General features: G+C 35.2%; 1 protein-coding gene across 3 annotated transcripts in view; it reads right to left on the bottom strand.

Annotated features, from left to right (window-relative positions):
• Nucleotides 1–15,879, bottom strand: part of LRBA (LPS responsive beige-like anchor protein) — a 742,045-nt gene that overhangs the window by 651,553 nt on the left and 74,613 nt on the right. For all 3 annotated transcript variants that reach the window (XM_064383828.1, XM_064383829.1, XM_064383830.1), the window contains exons 3-5: nucleotides 10,336–10,567; nucleotides 10,018–10,118; nucleotides 4,198–4,293 (exon numbers count right to left, since the gene is read on the bottom strand). In XM_064383828.1, the coding sequence (XP_064239898.1) occupies nucleotides 4,198–4,293; nucleotides 10,018–10,118; nucleotides 10,336–10,567 (429 nt within the window). The remainder of the gene's footprint in view (nucleotides 1–4,197; nucleotides 4,294–10,017; nucleotides 10,119–10,335; nucleotides 10,568–15,879) is intronic.

Below are 15,879 nucleotides of genomic sequence, written 5' to 3'. Positions count from 1 at the left end.
TATTAGAATAGAGAAAGATGGACAAGAATGGAAAGAGAAAAGAGAAAAAGTTTGGTATATGCTGCTTTTATAAAACTACAAATATGAAACTGAAGAGTATTAGTTCATAATATTTTTAAATTATATTGAGAAGTCACTATACAAATGGCTTTACCACTTGGTTTAAATTTTTATTTAAAAGATCATACTACATAAGAGAAGGATCTTGTATAGCCAAAACAATCTTTAAAAAGAAGAACAGGCCAGGTGCAGTGGCTCAAGCCTGTAATCCCAATATTTTGGGAGGCCGAGGTGGGCAGATGACTGGGGACAGGAGTTTGACATCACTCTGGCCAACATGGTAAAACCTTGTCTCTACTAAAAAAATAGAAAAATCAGCCCAGCATGGTCGTGGGTGCCTATAATCCCAGCTACCCAGGAGGCTGAGGCAGAAGAATTGCTCCAACCCAAGACAGTGCCATTGTACTCCAGCTTGGACAACAAGAACAAAACTCTTCTCAAAAAATTGAAAAAAAAAAAAGAAAGAAAGAAAAAGAAGAAAAGAATAACAAAGTTGGAGGACTCATACTACCAAATTCAAAACCTGCCATAAATAAAAAGCAACAGTGATGAAGACTATGGTATTAGCATAAGGCCTTAGTGTGCTTTGGTTAGGCAAATCCTTTTTAATTATGCCACCAAAAGCACAAGTGACAAAAGAAAAAATATATACACTGGACTTTATTAAAATTAAAACCTGTGCTTTAAGGAACACCATCAAAAAAGTGAAAAGACAAGCCACAAGAATGGGAGTAAACATTTGCAAACTGAATATCTGATAAAGGACTTGTAACCAAAATATATAATCTTACAATTCAATAATAAAAAGACAAATACAATTTTAAAATGGGCAAAAGATCTACACATACACGTCTCCAAAGAAGATATACAAACAGCCAATAAAAACATTAAAAGATGCTCAATATCATTAGTCAAAAAAGAAATGCAAATCAAAACTACGATGAGATACCACTTCATACCAACTAGGATGGCTACTAATACAATCAAAAAGACAGTCTATAGTCCCAGCACATTGGGAGGCTGAGGAAGGTGGATCACTCAAGGTCAGGAGTTCAAGACCTGTCTGGCCAACATGGTGAAACCCCACTTCTAGCAAAAAGTTCAAAAATTAGTAAGGCATGGTGATGTGCACCTGTAATCCCAGCTACTCAGAAGGCTGAGGCACAAGAATCACTTGAATCAGGGAGGCAGAGTTTGCAGTGAGCCAAGATCACACCACTGCATTCCAGCTTGGGTGGTAGAGCAAGACTCTGTCTCAAAAAAAAAAAAAAAAAAAATATATATATATATATATATATACACACATATATATATATATAAAAACCATATTGGCAAGAATGTGGAGAAATTTGACCCTTATACATTGCCGGTGGGATCATAAAATAACACAGCTACTTTGGAAAATGGTCTAAAAGTTCCTCAAAATGTTAAACAAAGACTATATGACCCAGAAATTCCAATCCTAGGTACATACCCAAGACAAATTAAAACATATGTCCACACATACACAAATGTCCATAGCAATATTACTGATAATAGCCCAAAAAGTGAAAATCCCAAATATCCATTAGTTGACAAATGATTAAATAAAGTGTGGTATAGTCATACAATATAATATTAGCCATAAAAAGGAATGAAGTACTGATACATGCTATACCATGGATAGATCTTGAAAACATCATGATAAGTGAAAAAAGCCAGTCATAAAACACTACATGTTGTATGATTCCACTAATATGAATGGTCCAGAATAGGGATGGAGAATATGGGTAGTAACTGCTAATCAGTATGGGGTTTCTTTTGGGTGTGATGAAAATGTCCCAAAATTGATTGTGGTGATGGCTGACAAATATATGAACACATTTACCAATTACACTATATACTTTCAATGAGTTAATTGTATAGTGTGTGAATTGTATCTCAATAAAACTTTTTAAAAAATTCAAACTACACAAGCTTCTGTTTTATTGTAACTTACATATGCAATTATGTATACATATAATATATTTATTCTTTTATATGTATTAGATATTACATAAAACATGAAAGACATCATAGAACCAAACTTCAGTAATAACACTATTGAGAATTGAAGAGGCTGATTTAAAATGACTGTTGCATTAAGAAAAAAGGAAAATAATAATTACAGCTCACAGACTGACAAAAAGATTTTTAGAAAAAATATATATTCAATGTATACACATGTTCTCTCTCACTAAAAATGATATCAAAGATGTAAAAGCTTTGTAAAAATACTTTATCCATGAATACTTTAAATTCCTATTAAAAGCTATGTTTAAGGAAAGGAAATTATTGAACAAATTTAAAACATCTTTCTCTTCAAGTTTCAAAAGCTGTTCAGCTCAACTGCCCTACTTTTAAGATAAATGCATGCATTGCAAGCTCAGAGAACTGTAAATAATAAAATTATAACATGAGGCATGAAAAAAGGTAATCTCATAAGAATACTTTTTTATGTTAGAGGCAATGATAGGCTGTACGACAAGAAAGTAAAATTATTCTGAAAAGCTACAAATCTAAAATGCCTCATAAGGAAAAAAAACTGTAAAGGAAAAAATTAGGCAATAAAACTTTTCAAAAAAAGTTGTATATTGTGTATGTAACACTCAAATATTACAAATGTCATATTAAAACATATTCTTATCTTTCTGCAGATATTGCCAGGCTACAAAGGGCCTAAGGTAAGATTTTATGAGAACTAAAGTAAAAAAATGAATGATGGTTGCTCATGCCTGTAATCCCAGGACTTTGGGAGGCCGAGGCAGGGGGATCATGAGGTCAGGAGTTCAAGACCAGCCTGGCCAGCATGGTGAAACCCCGTCTCTATTAAAAATACAAAAAATTAGCCAGGCATGGTGGTGCACATGTGTAGTCCCAGCTACTTCAGAGGCTAAGGCAGGAGAACTGCTTGAACCTGGTAGGTGGAGGTTGCAGTGCGCCCAGTTTGCACCAATGTACTCCAGCCTGGGCGACAGAGTGACACTCTGTCTCAAAAAAAAAAAAAAAAAAGAAGGCCGGGTGCGGTGGCCCACGCCTGTAATCCCAGCACTTTGGGAAGCTGAGGTGGGCAGATCACGAGGTCAAGAGATAGAGACCATGATGAAACCCCGTCTCTATTTTTTTTTAAGAAAAAAAATTAAAAAAAAAAAAAAGAATGAAAGATAAGCTCAGGAAAAGAACAGTCTAAAATATCTTTTTAAAAAGTTTGTTTTGACAGCCGGGCATGGTAGCTCACGCCTGTAATCCCAGCACTTTGGGAGGCCGAGGCGGGTGGATCACGAGGTCAAGAGATCGAGACCATCCTGGTCAACATGGTGAAACCCCGTCTCTACTAAAAATACAAAAAATTAGCTGGGCATGGTGGCGTGTGCCTGTAATCCCTGCTACTCAGGAGGCTGAGGCAGGAGAATTGCCTGAACCCAGGAGGCGGAGGGTGAGGTGAGCCAAGATCGCGCCATTGCACTCTAGCCTGGGTAACAAGAGTGAAACTCCGTCTCAAAAAAAAAAAAAAAAAATGTTTGTTTTGCTTGTAACAGACTGATCAATGTAATAATGAGGAGATTTTTAAAACTTCCATCTATAACTTATATACATTATACAATGTGCTTCTATAATATTATGAAACATTACAGATATCACTATTATACATAATTGTCTTATCTATAAACTGATTAACAGCTTACAAGAACGCAGAGACCAACATAATTTGGAAACTCATAAGTCAAGGAAAACTTGCATAGTAAGTTTCAGAGCCTCTATTTCTTCACTATCATTCTATACACCAGATACACAAAAACCAGAGGTAGAGTAATGAAAGGTGAGAGAAACATGTTCACAAAGATTGACTTAGGAAAACATGGCTATGTTTAAAAGAATGAGGTTTTTATTCCATTGCTGACCAAGCTGTGACTGGGCATTTTCTCAACTAAGTTAAGCCTCTGTTTTTTCACCTCTAAAGCAATTACAAAAAGTATCAGGCACAACTGTCATAAGGATTAAAGTATGTTGAGCAGAAGTTTCTACCTAGCACAGAACCTGTCAGGGGTGTTCACAGGGCTGTACTTTCAAGGAGCAAAGAAAAGAACTGGGAGTGATTTCCTCATTAATATTACTTACTGCAGCACTCTTTCCTGGAAAGTTGAAAAAAGCATCAGGGCCATACTTCTGAGGCATATGCTTTAACACAGACAGCAACTTCCCAGCATGTGGAGGCTATGAAAATAATTAACAATTCACTAACCACATTATTCACCATAAGACAAAAAGAAAAACACATTTTTAATATAGTCTTGCTTTAATATATACAATAATAATTCTATAAGCTTAAAAGCATATAAAATAATTTTTTAAGTTATTTTCAAATATCTTAAAGAAAAAAATGTACTCTATGCCAGTTTTTGTAATACTGTAGGGCATATTAGGTATTCAATAAATATAAGGCAATATCATTAGACACCTGAAACTCCTCTTCTCCATGCTGCAGCAGCAAAAATGATTTTTTTTTTTTCTGAGATGGAGTCTTGCTCTAACAACCAGGCTGGAGTCCAAGTGCAGTAGCACAATCTCAGCTCACTGCAACCACCAACTCCTAGGTTCAAGTGATTCTCTTGCCTCGGCCTCCCAAGTATCTGGGATTACAGGTATGCGATACCACACCCAGCTTATTTTTTTGTATTTTCAGTAGAGACAGGGTTTCACCACATTGGCCAGGCTGGTCTCGAACTCCTGACTTCAAGTGATCTGCCTGCCTAGGCATCCCAAAGTACTGAGATTACAGGCTGAGCCACTGCACCCGATCTTTTAAAAACAAACTACATCAACCCACCACCCACCCTTCTTTAAAATTAAAACACTTAAAAATTTAGCAAATACTTAAATAATGCTTACTATATTACACTGTTAAAGGTACTTCAAAAAGATACTTGAACATGCATGTTTATAGCAGCATAATTCACAATCGCAAAATTGTGGAACCAACCCAAATGTCCATCAATCAACGAGTGGATAAAGAAACTGTGATGTGTCTCATATATTTATAATCGAATACTATTCTGCCATAAAAATAAATGAATTAACAGCCATTTGCAGTGACCTGGATAAGACTGGAGATTATTATTCTAAGTGAATTAACTCAAGAATAGAAAACCAAACATTGTATGTTCTCACTGATATGTGGGAGCTAAGCTATGAGGACACAAAAGAATAAGAATGACATAATGGACTTTAAGGACTTGGAGGGAAGAATGGGAGGGGGAGCGCAGGATAAAAGACTACAAATATGGGGTAATATGTATACTGCTCAGGTGATGGGTGCACCCAAATCTACCAAATCACCACTAAAGAACTTACTCATGTAACCGAATACCACCTGTACTCCAATAACTTATGGAAAAATAAAATAAAAAATAAACATTTCAAAAAAATGGTACTTTAAAAATATTAAAATATTTTAACCTCATAACTATCCTATGGGATGGTATTATTATTATCCCCAGTTTATATAAGAATACTCTGAGGCAGAGGAACATTCCCAAAGTCATATAGTTAATAATTGTCAAGGTCAGGATCAGAACTCAGAGTCCAAAGTCCATGCTTTTAAACAACTACACAGGCAAGGCACAGTGGCTCACATCTGTAATCCCAGCACTTTGGGAGACCGAGGCAGGTGGATCATGAGGTCAGTGTATACTGGAGGTCAGGAGTTCGAGACCAGCCTGACCAACATGATGAAACCCATCTCTACTAAAAATTCAAAAATTAGCCGGGCGTGGTGGCACGCACCTGTAATCCCAGCTACTCAGGAGACTGAGGCAGGAGAATCATTTAAACCCGGGAGGCAGAGGTTGCAGGGAACCGAGATTACGCCACTGCACTCCAACCTGGGAGACAGAGCAAGACTCCATCTCAAAAACAAAAAAACAAGTATACAGATGCTCCTCAACTTATGATAGAGTTACATCCTGATAAACCTAGAGTAAGCTGAAAATAATGTAAGTTGAAAGTATGTTTTCAACCCAAAATATTGTCAACTTAAGATGGGTTTAGCCAGCGGTAGCCCCAACCTAAGTCAAGAAGCGTACTGAATGCATATTACTTTCACACCACCATAAAGTCACACACACAAAAAAAACACCTAGACTTTCACCATTAAAATAGGGACCAAAACTTTTAATGTGGACTATAAGATACTTATCTTCTTTAGCCTTCTTTTGCTTCTTACTCTCCCCTTCTCCCTGCAATCCATCCTTTTCTCAGTCTTCTTCCCACAAGAGGGCCTCAGCACAAACTATTCCTTATGCTTAAAATGTTCTCAAAAGGGCTCCTCTACGTACCTCTTAACTAAGTGAATCTTACCCAGCCTTTAGAGCTCATCTTCACAGTCACTTCCTCAGGGTAGTCCTCCTTGAAACTGAAAGTGGATTAAACTTCCCTATCATATTTCATTCTATAATATACCTCTACTGCATAACATATAAATATATCTATATGTATAGCATATACATATAAAAGCTGCAACATTGAGCTTATTTGATTAATGTTTCTTTGGCCCACAAGTCTCTAATACATGAAATAGCTGACAACAAAAATCTCATTTGCAGTTACAAGGAAAAACAAAAGATAATCAGACATATCATCTCATTTTAATCAGTTTTAAACAAATAAGAAAAGTGTAGGGCATTTTAAACTTTCAAACTGCTAAAAGTTTAAAAGTTCAAAATAGGGTCAAACTACAAATGAAATCACTGGTTTACCTTCATCTTATTTTCATAGATGATATATATTATAATTACTAACTGTGTAAAAGAGTTTGGCAACTTTTCACCTAAATATTAAGTGGAAAGCTTCATTCTTAAGTGAATAAGAAATTTTCAATTAACCATACTGCTCAATTATAAAAATATAATAACAAGTAACTATAATCACAGTGATTTTTTAAAATAAATTCCAAAGTGAAATAAAGTAACCAAAAATAACTTTGCAGTCAAAAATAAAAATACAGTATTACAGCACGTCCATCTAGAAATATCATTCCTCCAAATTTATTTTCCTATAAACCAGTCAACAAAAGAATACATTAAGATAAGCACTTTACTTGACAGACATTGCTGGGGGAGTGGAGTGGATACTGTATTTGGGAAAGCCTTTCAGAAAAAAAATTAGTAGGCCAGGCACAGTGGCTCACATCTGTAATCTCAATAATTTGGGAGGCCAAGCTGGAGGGATCACTTGAGCCTAGGAGGTTGAGACCAGCCTGGGCAACATGGCAAAACTTCATCTCTGTAAAAAAATACAAAAATTAGCCAAGAATGGTGGTAACTGCCTGTGGTCCCAGCTACTTGGAAGGCTGAGGTGGGAGAATCGCTTGAGCCAGGAGGCAGAGGTAGCAAGAAGCCAAGATCGCACCACTGCACTCCAACCTGGGCAACAGAGCAAGACTCCATCTGAAAAAGAAAAAGGAAAAGAAATAGAAAAAGAAAAGAAAAGATGTAATAGTCATATCTCAAGAGTCTATAAAAACGTTCATGTCCACTGATGCACTATTTCCACATGTAAAAATCTATGCTAAAGCAATCATCACAAGGGTAGATGGAGATTTAGATACAGGGATTTTTCACTGCACTGCTATGACAGCAAAAGATAGAAATAATACACCTATATTAAATAACTAAATAAATTTAATGAATATCTGAGTAAGGCTTTGCTCTGATTTTATAAATAGTTCATTATTTTTTCATTTAATCATCTAAACCTATTCTCATTTTTCTCCCCCTACCCATTAGTAACTACGTTAACATGTTTAATCTTTTATATGTGGATTATTCCTTCAAAAATATGGTAGCTCATGCCTGTAATCCTAGCACTTTGGGACTGCTTGAGCTCAGGAGTTTGAGATCAGCCTGGATAACATGGCAAAGCCCGTCTCTAAAGGAAATGCAACTCAACATGGTGGGGCTAAGATAGTAAGAGCTTTAAGTTAAAGGATTCCCAAAACTAATACAAAGCTAGGAATTGTTAAGACCCTACTAGACACTGTGGAGAGACCACAGTCTTTTATTACCTCCTAACCTATGTCTGAGACTTAAGAGTTATTCAACAGAGACTCTGTAAGAGACTTGCCTGAATAGTAGGCTAAACTAGCCCTAGCGTAACAGCCACTCTAAACCTGACTGAAAAATAAACTTAAAACTAGTTTTAAAGGATAAAGTTGATCCACAAATAACTTAATTGCCTGCAAAACCAGTCTAACAATCTCAAAAGGAATATGACAAAATCCAACATTCAACAACATACAATTTGCTATGTCTGATATATTGCCTAAATTCAGTAGCCATAAGCAGCAGAAAAACATACAGGAGCAAAATCACTAAAAAAACTGACGTAAAAAATGACAATCTAGAATGAAAATACAAGAGCATTAAAGCAACTACTAATATGCTAAACACTGTCAAGGATTTAAAGGAATTAAATGAGGGGAAAATGGAAAATATTTAAAAGAACGGGCAGTCACAGTGGCTCACGCCTGTTATCCCAGCACTTTGGGAGGATGAGGCGGGCGGATCACAAGGTCAAAAGTTCGAGACCAGCCTGACCAACATGGTGAAATCCCGTCTCTACTAAAAATACAAAAATTAGCCAGGCGTGGTGGCACATGCCTGTAATCCGAGCTACTCAGAAGGTTGAGGCAGGAAAATCGCTTGAATCCATGAGGTGGAGGTTGCAGTGAGCCAAGTTTGCACCATTGCACTTTAGCACTCCAGCCAAGGCGACAGAGTGAGACTCTGTCTTAAAAAAAAAGAAAGAAAGAAAAAGAAACAAATGGAATTTACAGAAAGAAAAATATACTATCTGAAATTTCAGTGGATGGAATTAACACACTGCTGAAGGAAGTATCAGTTAACTTGAGACTATAGCTATAAAAACAATCTAAAATAAAGCACAAAATGACTAAAAAAAGAGTTAACAGAGCTCAGTAACCTGTGAGACAATATCAAGAGATCTAATGTATCTATAATTGGAGTCCCAGAAAAGACGGGAAGCGAGGACAAGAAGACAATTATTTGAAGAAACAATTACTAAAATGTTTCCAAATTTTATAACAACTACCTTATAAACCCACAGATGGAAAAACTCTAAGAAGATAAATACAAGGTATGCTAGAACCAGAAATCTAATCAAATTCAATGAAAATCAGTAATAAAGCTCTAAAAGTAAACAGCCAGAAAACGAGTTTGAGAGACATATACTAAAGAATCTAAATTTTAACACAATGAATAAGAGTAATTGCAGGGCACAAATTTAGATTTAATCAAAGCTAGATTAAGGATCAGCTGGCTGAGCTGTTGCTGTGGTTCAATGATCTCTAAAGGGCACTAAAATAAGCCTGGAAATGTAACAAAAAAGGAGAAAATATTTACTACTACTCCTCAATGGGACAAATAACTATATGGCAGAAAAAAAGAGTTTGATAAGGCACCTGGGGTCCAAAATAGTTCACCCCCATCATTACCCATTGCAAATGACTTTAAGTTGCATCTAAAGAGGGTAGATCCAATTAACTGCAGAGGTTTTGTTCACAGAGTGAGTTACTCAAGTTTAGGGGACTCAGCTAAAACTAGATCAAAAGGAAAAAAACCTAGGTACTATTAAGTAATACTTTTCTTTCTCTAAATTTTTTAAAATAAATATCGAATGTACATTTAAAGAACAACAATTTGAAGAATTAAATTATCAGTTTGCCTGAAACACCATTATCTTAGTAAATACTCTTAGAGTCCAAGCAGGGCAAGAGTAGCCATAGGGATCTCGATGCTATTTTAATTAATCTATTCAATTTGACAATTATGTCATATATAATAATATCAGTTACTTACAAGCTATTAATGTGTTTGGGAGGGGGATACTTTAAAATACCAAAGAGTACTTAAGTTTTTTTACCCATTGTCCTTTATCTCCTTGAAGTTTACTGAAGAAAAGCTTTAGCTCTCGAACTGTCAAATTGTAGCTAGCCAGCACTCCCAACATGTCAACTAAAAGATCTAGAAACAAAAAAAAACAATAAAATAACTCAGCTAGTTATATTTCTCAAATATTTAAAATAAACTGTGCTTATTTAAGGGTTTGGACACTAAAGTTCTAAGTGCATGCTACAGGCTCAATTATTTCTTAAATATTGCTAAATGGAATAAGAAAAATACATATTTAAAAATCAAACTTTATTTCTTCGCATATACTGTACTACAGAAAAAACCATACCTGCTATCATATTGTCAACTTTTTCAATTTTCCCAAGCACTTTTTCAACAAGTCCTACTTCAGTGCAGACTTGAAGATTTCGTATGCTTTTCTTCAGAATGGCTGTAAACATGCTCCAGACTTCTGCTTGGCAAGTAATGTCACATTTTTCCAGTAGGTCCACCATACAGTTGATACTCTCACCTTCTTGGATAATGAAATTCATTTCCAAATCAAACTGTCCTCCTACCAGCTTCCAAGAGAAAAACAGACACACACACACACACACACACACATTAAAAGCATTAGTATCCTCAATATCACTATAGCATGTAAAACAAAAGTTTCATTAAAAAAAAAACACAGCACAAAAAACTTCTGAAGTAATCTCCAAATTTAGACTGCAAAGTCAAGTAAAATAACATAAAAATTAAAATATTTTTCAACAAAAACAAACAAAGGCTGTCTCAGGTAAACTGCTATCTACTAACCTGTTACCAATAAAGATCTAAATCAGCTCTAAAATTGCTTCTCATTCAGTATTTCGTTTATGAATTACCAAATCTGCAAACTATACAGAATAATCTAAAGCTCCTTTGTTACCTAAACAAGTTATGAGCTCATAGCAAAACTGAAAAGATGAAGAAGGCTCAGAGTGATCACACATTGGAGTTTATAGTAATCAAATTTTTAGTTTATTATACCTATTCATTTATCTCTCTTCTTTTCTGTCAATAATCAGTATGACTTACATATAATTAGTCACACATCCAAAGTCAATAATCAAGAAAATGTATTCCACTGATATTACTGTCAGAAAGCTATACATATACCAACCTTGTCATCTCACCCAGAGCCTCCCCAGAGGGAAGGTTTGTAAATTTTAAATAAATCCTAATTATTTAAAGGAATTAAAATACTTTTAGAATTACCTTTGTAGAGGTATCTCATTAAACTAGATTTTAAATACATTTTTAAAAATTTAAATTTTTTAAATTTAAAAATACCTACATTTAAGGTATACAATATGCTATCTTAACTAGATTTTTAAAAGATCTGAGTCAGAAACAGTTACACACATGATTCACCTACACTTCTTTCTTTCTGAATACTTCTTAGTTTTTCATTATGCGTTATCCATTTCTAAACAGCATACCCAAAGGGTATGCAAGAAGAAGAAAGTGAACTTTAAAAAGCAAATCCAATGGCTTATAAAAGAATAACAGACATAACCAAGTAGAGTTTAGTCCAGGAAAGCAAGGAAGGTTCAAAACTAGGAAATAAATTAAAATTCCTTTCTACAGGATCAACATGTATCCCAGGTTCTGACAAAAATATACACAGACATGAGACTGAAAAAAGTAGAAATGAACAATGTGAGGACCATTATCTGCATGCAGAGAGACAAGAACTCCCAGCAAGCACAGCGATAAAGACAGTTCATCTTTCCAGGAAAGCTCTGGCAGAGATTTCAGGATACAATGCTTTGTATCATCACTACCAGGCAGTATTATGAGATGATAGTTGGGATTTTGCTAAAATAGTCTCTCCTTGTGATAGAGTCAATTCTCCTAGTTACATGGCCCTGGCTATAAAGTGTATGTGCTTGATTCCCTAGTCCTCCTGGATAAACATTATAAGCTATCTATTATACTATGAAATATTCCATTCTTCTTAAACTGGTTGAATCAAATTATATTGGCCATAAATATCATGTTTGTAAATTTTAAAAATACATAATTCAAATAAGAACTTTAATATAACTGTTTTGGTTGTATTATTTCCTTGTTTTGTAACTTTTCATTTTGAAATAGTTTCAAACATTCAAAAAAGTACAGAACACCTTTATACTCTTTATCTAGCTTCCCCAATGTATATATATTACATACTCATAATACCACCATTTAAACCAGGAAATTAACATTTATAATACCATTAACCAATCTACAGATATTACCATAAAAAGGTAAAAAAAAAAAAAAGGCATTTATATAAATAAGGTGCATCTAACAATGCCTGGCTGGTGATTATTATAAATTTTATAATTTTATAATTACATATCTATATTTGTACATTGTTATATGATAAAAGTGACATCTAAATATAACAAAGATCATTTAATCAAAAGGTTGGTGGCTGGGCATGGTGTTTCACACCTATAATCCCAAACTTTGGGAGACTAAGGCAGGAAGATCACTTGAGATCAGGAATTTGAGACCAGTCTGGCAACACAGCCAGACTCTGTCTCTACATTCCAAAAAAAAAAAAAACCAAAAAATTGACGCAGGCATGGTGGTGAGTACCTGTAGCCCTAGTACTCTGGAGGCTGAGGTGGGAAGATCGCTTTAGCCCAGGAGTTCAAGGCTACAGTGAGCTATGATCACACCACTGCACTCTAGCCTGGGCAACAGTGCCAGACCCTGTCTTAAAAAAAAAAAAAAAAAAGTTTAGGGATAGCTATATTCAAATATCTGGGAAAAAAATCAATCAATCCACCATACCATAAAAAAAATCCAAATGAGTTTAAGATTTAAATGTAAAACTGAAGTCATAAAATGAGTCTAAAATAAAAGTTATAAAAGCACTAAATGGGCCAGGCATGGTAGCTCATGCCTGTAATCCCAGTACTTCTGGGAGGCCAAGGCAGGAGAGTTATGTAAGTCCAGGACTTCAAGACTACAGTGAGCTATGATTATACCACTGCACTCTACCTTGGGTGACAGAGCAAGACATGTCTCTAAAAATAAAAACTAATTAAATAAAAGCACTGACTGAAATAATGCAAAAAATATTTTACAACTTCAAGTGGTAAAAGCTTTTCTAACTAAGAGTTTTTCCAACTTCTGGACTTCACATTGACATATTTAACTATATAATAAGTAAAAACTCTATAAGCAAAAAAAAAAAATCAAAAAGTAAATTATACACTTAGAAAAATCATTTGCAACTCATATCATTACATAAGTACAAATAACTTCCTGAAAAAACAATTTTAAAGGAAATTTATCTGCTTGTGGGAACTAGGCAAAGGCAATGAACAAAAAGGGAACTACAAGTGGCACTAAAACATAAAACTCAACTTTGCTTACAAAATGAGTGAATATTAAACTACACTAATATACCATTTTTATATATTTGATTCACAAATTCCAAATTTCTAACAACATATAAAAATAATACATAGTATGTGCAAGAACATGAGGAAACAGGTACTGTCATACATTACTGTCGTTGAGGAAACAGGTACAATATGACTTACTTAGAGCAATTAGGGCTGGGTATGATGACACACACCTATAATCCCAGCATTTTGGGAGACCAAGGGATCTCTTGAGTGTAGGAGTTCAAGACCAGCCCGGGCAACACAGTGAAACCCAGTCGCTACTAAAAATAGAAAAATTAGCCAGGTATGGTGGCGCACACCTATAGTTCCATCTACTTGGGGGGCTGAGGCATGAGAACCACTTGAACCAGGGAGGCAGAGGTTACACTGAGCCAAGATCACACTACTGCACTGCAGACTGGTTGACAGAGTGAGACCCTGTCTCAAAAAAAGAAAAAAAAGAAAAACAAAAAACAGCAATTTGGTGATATCTATCAAATTTTTTAATTTTTGAAACAGCAATCAAACAACTAGAAATTTATATTATAGATACATTTAGATAACGATGTTAGATACAAGACCTTCATTGTATTGCATTTTTTAAAATTACAAGATAAAGGTTAATGAAGTTGCAATATAACTATACAATGGAATATGATGTACATACTGAAAAGAATGAGGCCACTCTATGTGATATGAAAAGATCTCTAAAATACTTTAAGTGAGAAAATCAAGGTGGAGAGAAGTGTGAACAGTAGGCTACAATTTGGGTATAAAACATTTACACAAAACAAACAAACAAAACAACATTTACACATAGACCTATGTATGTACTAAATATGTCTAAGAATAAACTATTGATTGCCTCTGGAAAAGAAAAGTTATATTGCATAGAAGGCAAAGAAAAATATTTTAGTAATACATTTTTGAACAATTTGAATTTTGTGATATGAACATATATTACTTATTTTAATAAACCATTTAAAAAGAGGCAAATGCAGCCAGGCATGGTGGCTCATGCCTGTAATCCCAGCACTCTGAGGATCTGAGACAGCAGATCAGTTTCGCTCAGAGAGTTCAAGACCAGCCTGGGGTCTTAAACCAACATGGTGAGACCCTATCTCTACCAAAAATAAAAAATTAGCTGGGTGTGGTGGCATGTGGCTGTAGTCCCAGCTGCTTGGAGGCTGAGGTGGGAGGATGGCTTGAGTCCAAGAGGCAGAGGTTGCAGCAACCCAAGATTGTGCCACTACACTCCAGCCTGGGTGACAGAGCAAGACCCTGTCTCGGGGGAAAAAAAAAAAAAAAAAAAAGCAAATGCACAAAACACCACCAATGTGAGCTGCAGAGCGTATGAAATAATCATAAATACAAATGGTATGGATACAAAAGTTTGGAATTTCTCAGGTAACCTATTTCTGACAAATTACTCACTGAGTCCAAAACATGATATAATAATGACACTGGAGAGGCATTATTCAAATATTTAACAACTGGCACAGTGCAGGCACCAAGCAATCAGAACACATATGAAACCTATCAAGATGGGCTCAAGCTGTAAACATCTCATACTTACATACTGAGGAACACTGGCTAGATATAGGCCTTAATAGACCATGCTTTAGTAAAAAATGACAGATGCAACACATCTACAGAAAACAATCACAAAATACAAACCTCTACTATATAATAAATGTATAAACTCATTCAACACACTTTTACTGAATGCCTACAGTATGCCAGGCCCTGAGAAAATAGAAGAACAGTGATCAGGAAGACAGAAATAGCCTACCCTTATTTGCAGGAATCAAAACTGAGTCTTAAGTTCCACAGAAATCTTTTTTAATTGCTTATTTACAAAATGGCCGGGTGCACTGGCTCATGCCTATAATCCTATCACTTTGGGAGACCAAGGTGGGTGGATCACCTGAGGTCAGTAGTTTGAGACCAGCCTGGCCAACATGGTGAAACATCACTTCCATTAAAAATACAAAGATTAGTCAGGCGTGGTGGCACATGCCTGTGGTTCCAGCTACTCAGGAGGCTGAAGCAGGAGAATTGCTTGAACCCAGGAGGTAAAGGTTGCAGTGAGCCAAGATTGCGCCATTCCACTCCAGCCTAGGTGACAAAGCAAGACTCTGTCTCACAAAAAAAAAAAAAAAAAGAAGAAGAAAAAGAAAGAAAGAAAAGAAAATACTAGACTTCTGGTTTCCAAATGGGAAATCTCTTTCTCCAAGAAAATATATAAGAATGACACCAAGTAGTAACTTCAGCTCAAAATGTCATTTTGTATGAATACGAAATATATAACATTGGTAAGTTTTCCTAAATACCTGTAATATCTAATAGAAAAATACAGTAGAGTTTAAAACAACATTTCTGATACTTTATACTTAGGTACAAGTATAAAGTATCTAGGAGTGAACTAAAACATACAAAAGAATTAAAAGTAAAAATTTTTT

This window comes from Aotus nancymaae, unplaced genomic scaffold (genome assembly GCF_030222135.1).
Source record: "Aotus nancymaae isolate 86718 unplaced genomic scaffold, 86718_ANA_hifiasm-v0.15.2.pri h1tg000033l, whole genome shotgun sequence".
NCBI lineage: Eukaryota > Metazoa > Chordata > Mammalia > Primates > Aotidae > Aotus > Aotus nancymaae.
The sequence above is the reverse complement of the archived record's forward strand: the minus strand, read 5'-3'. Positions and strand labels throughout refer to the sequence as shown.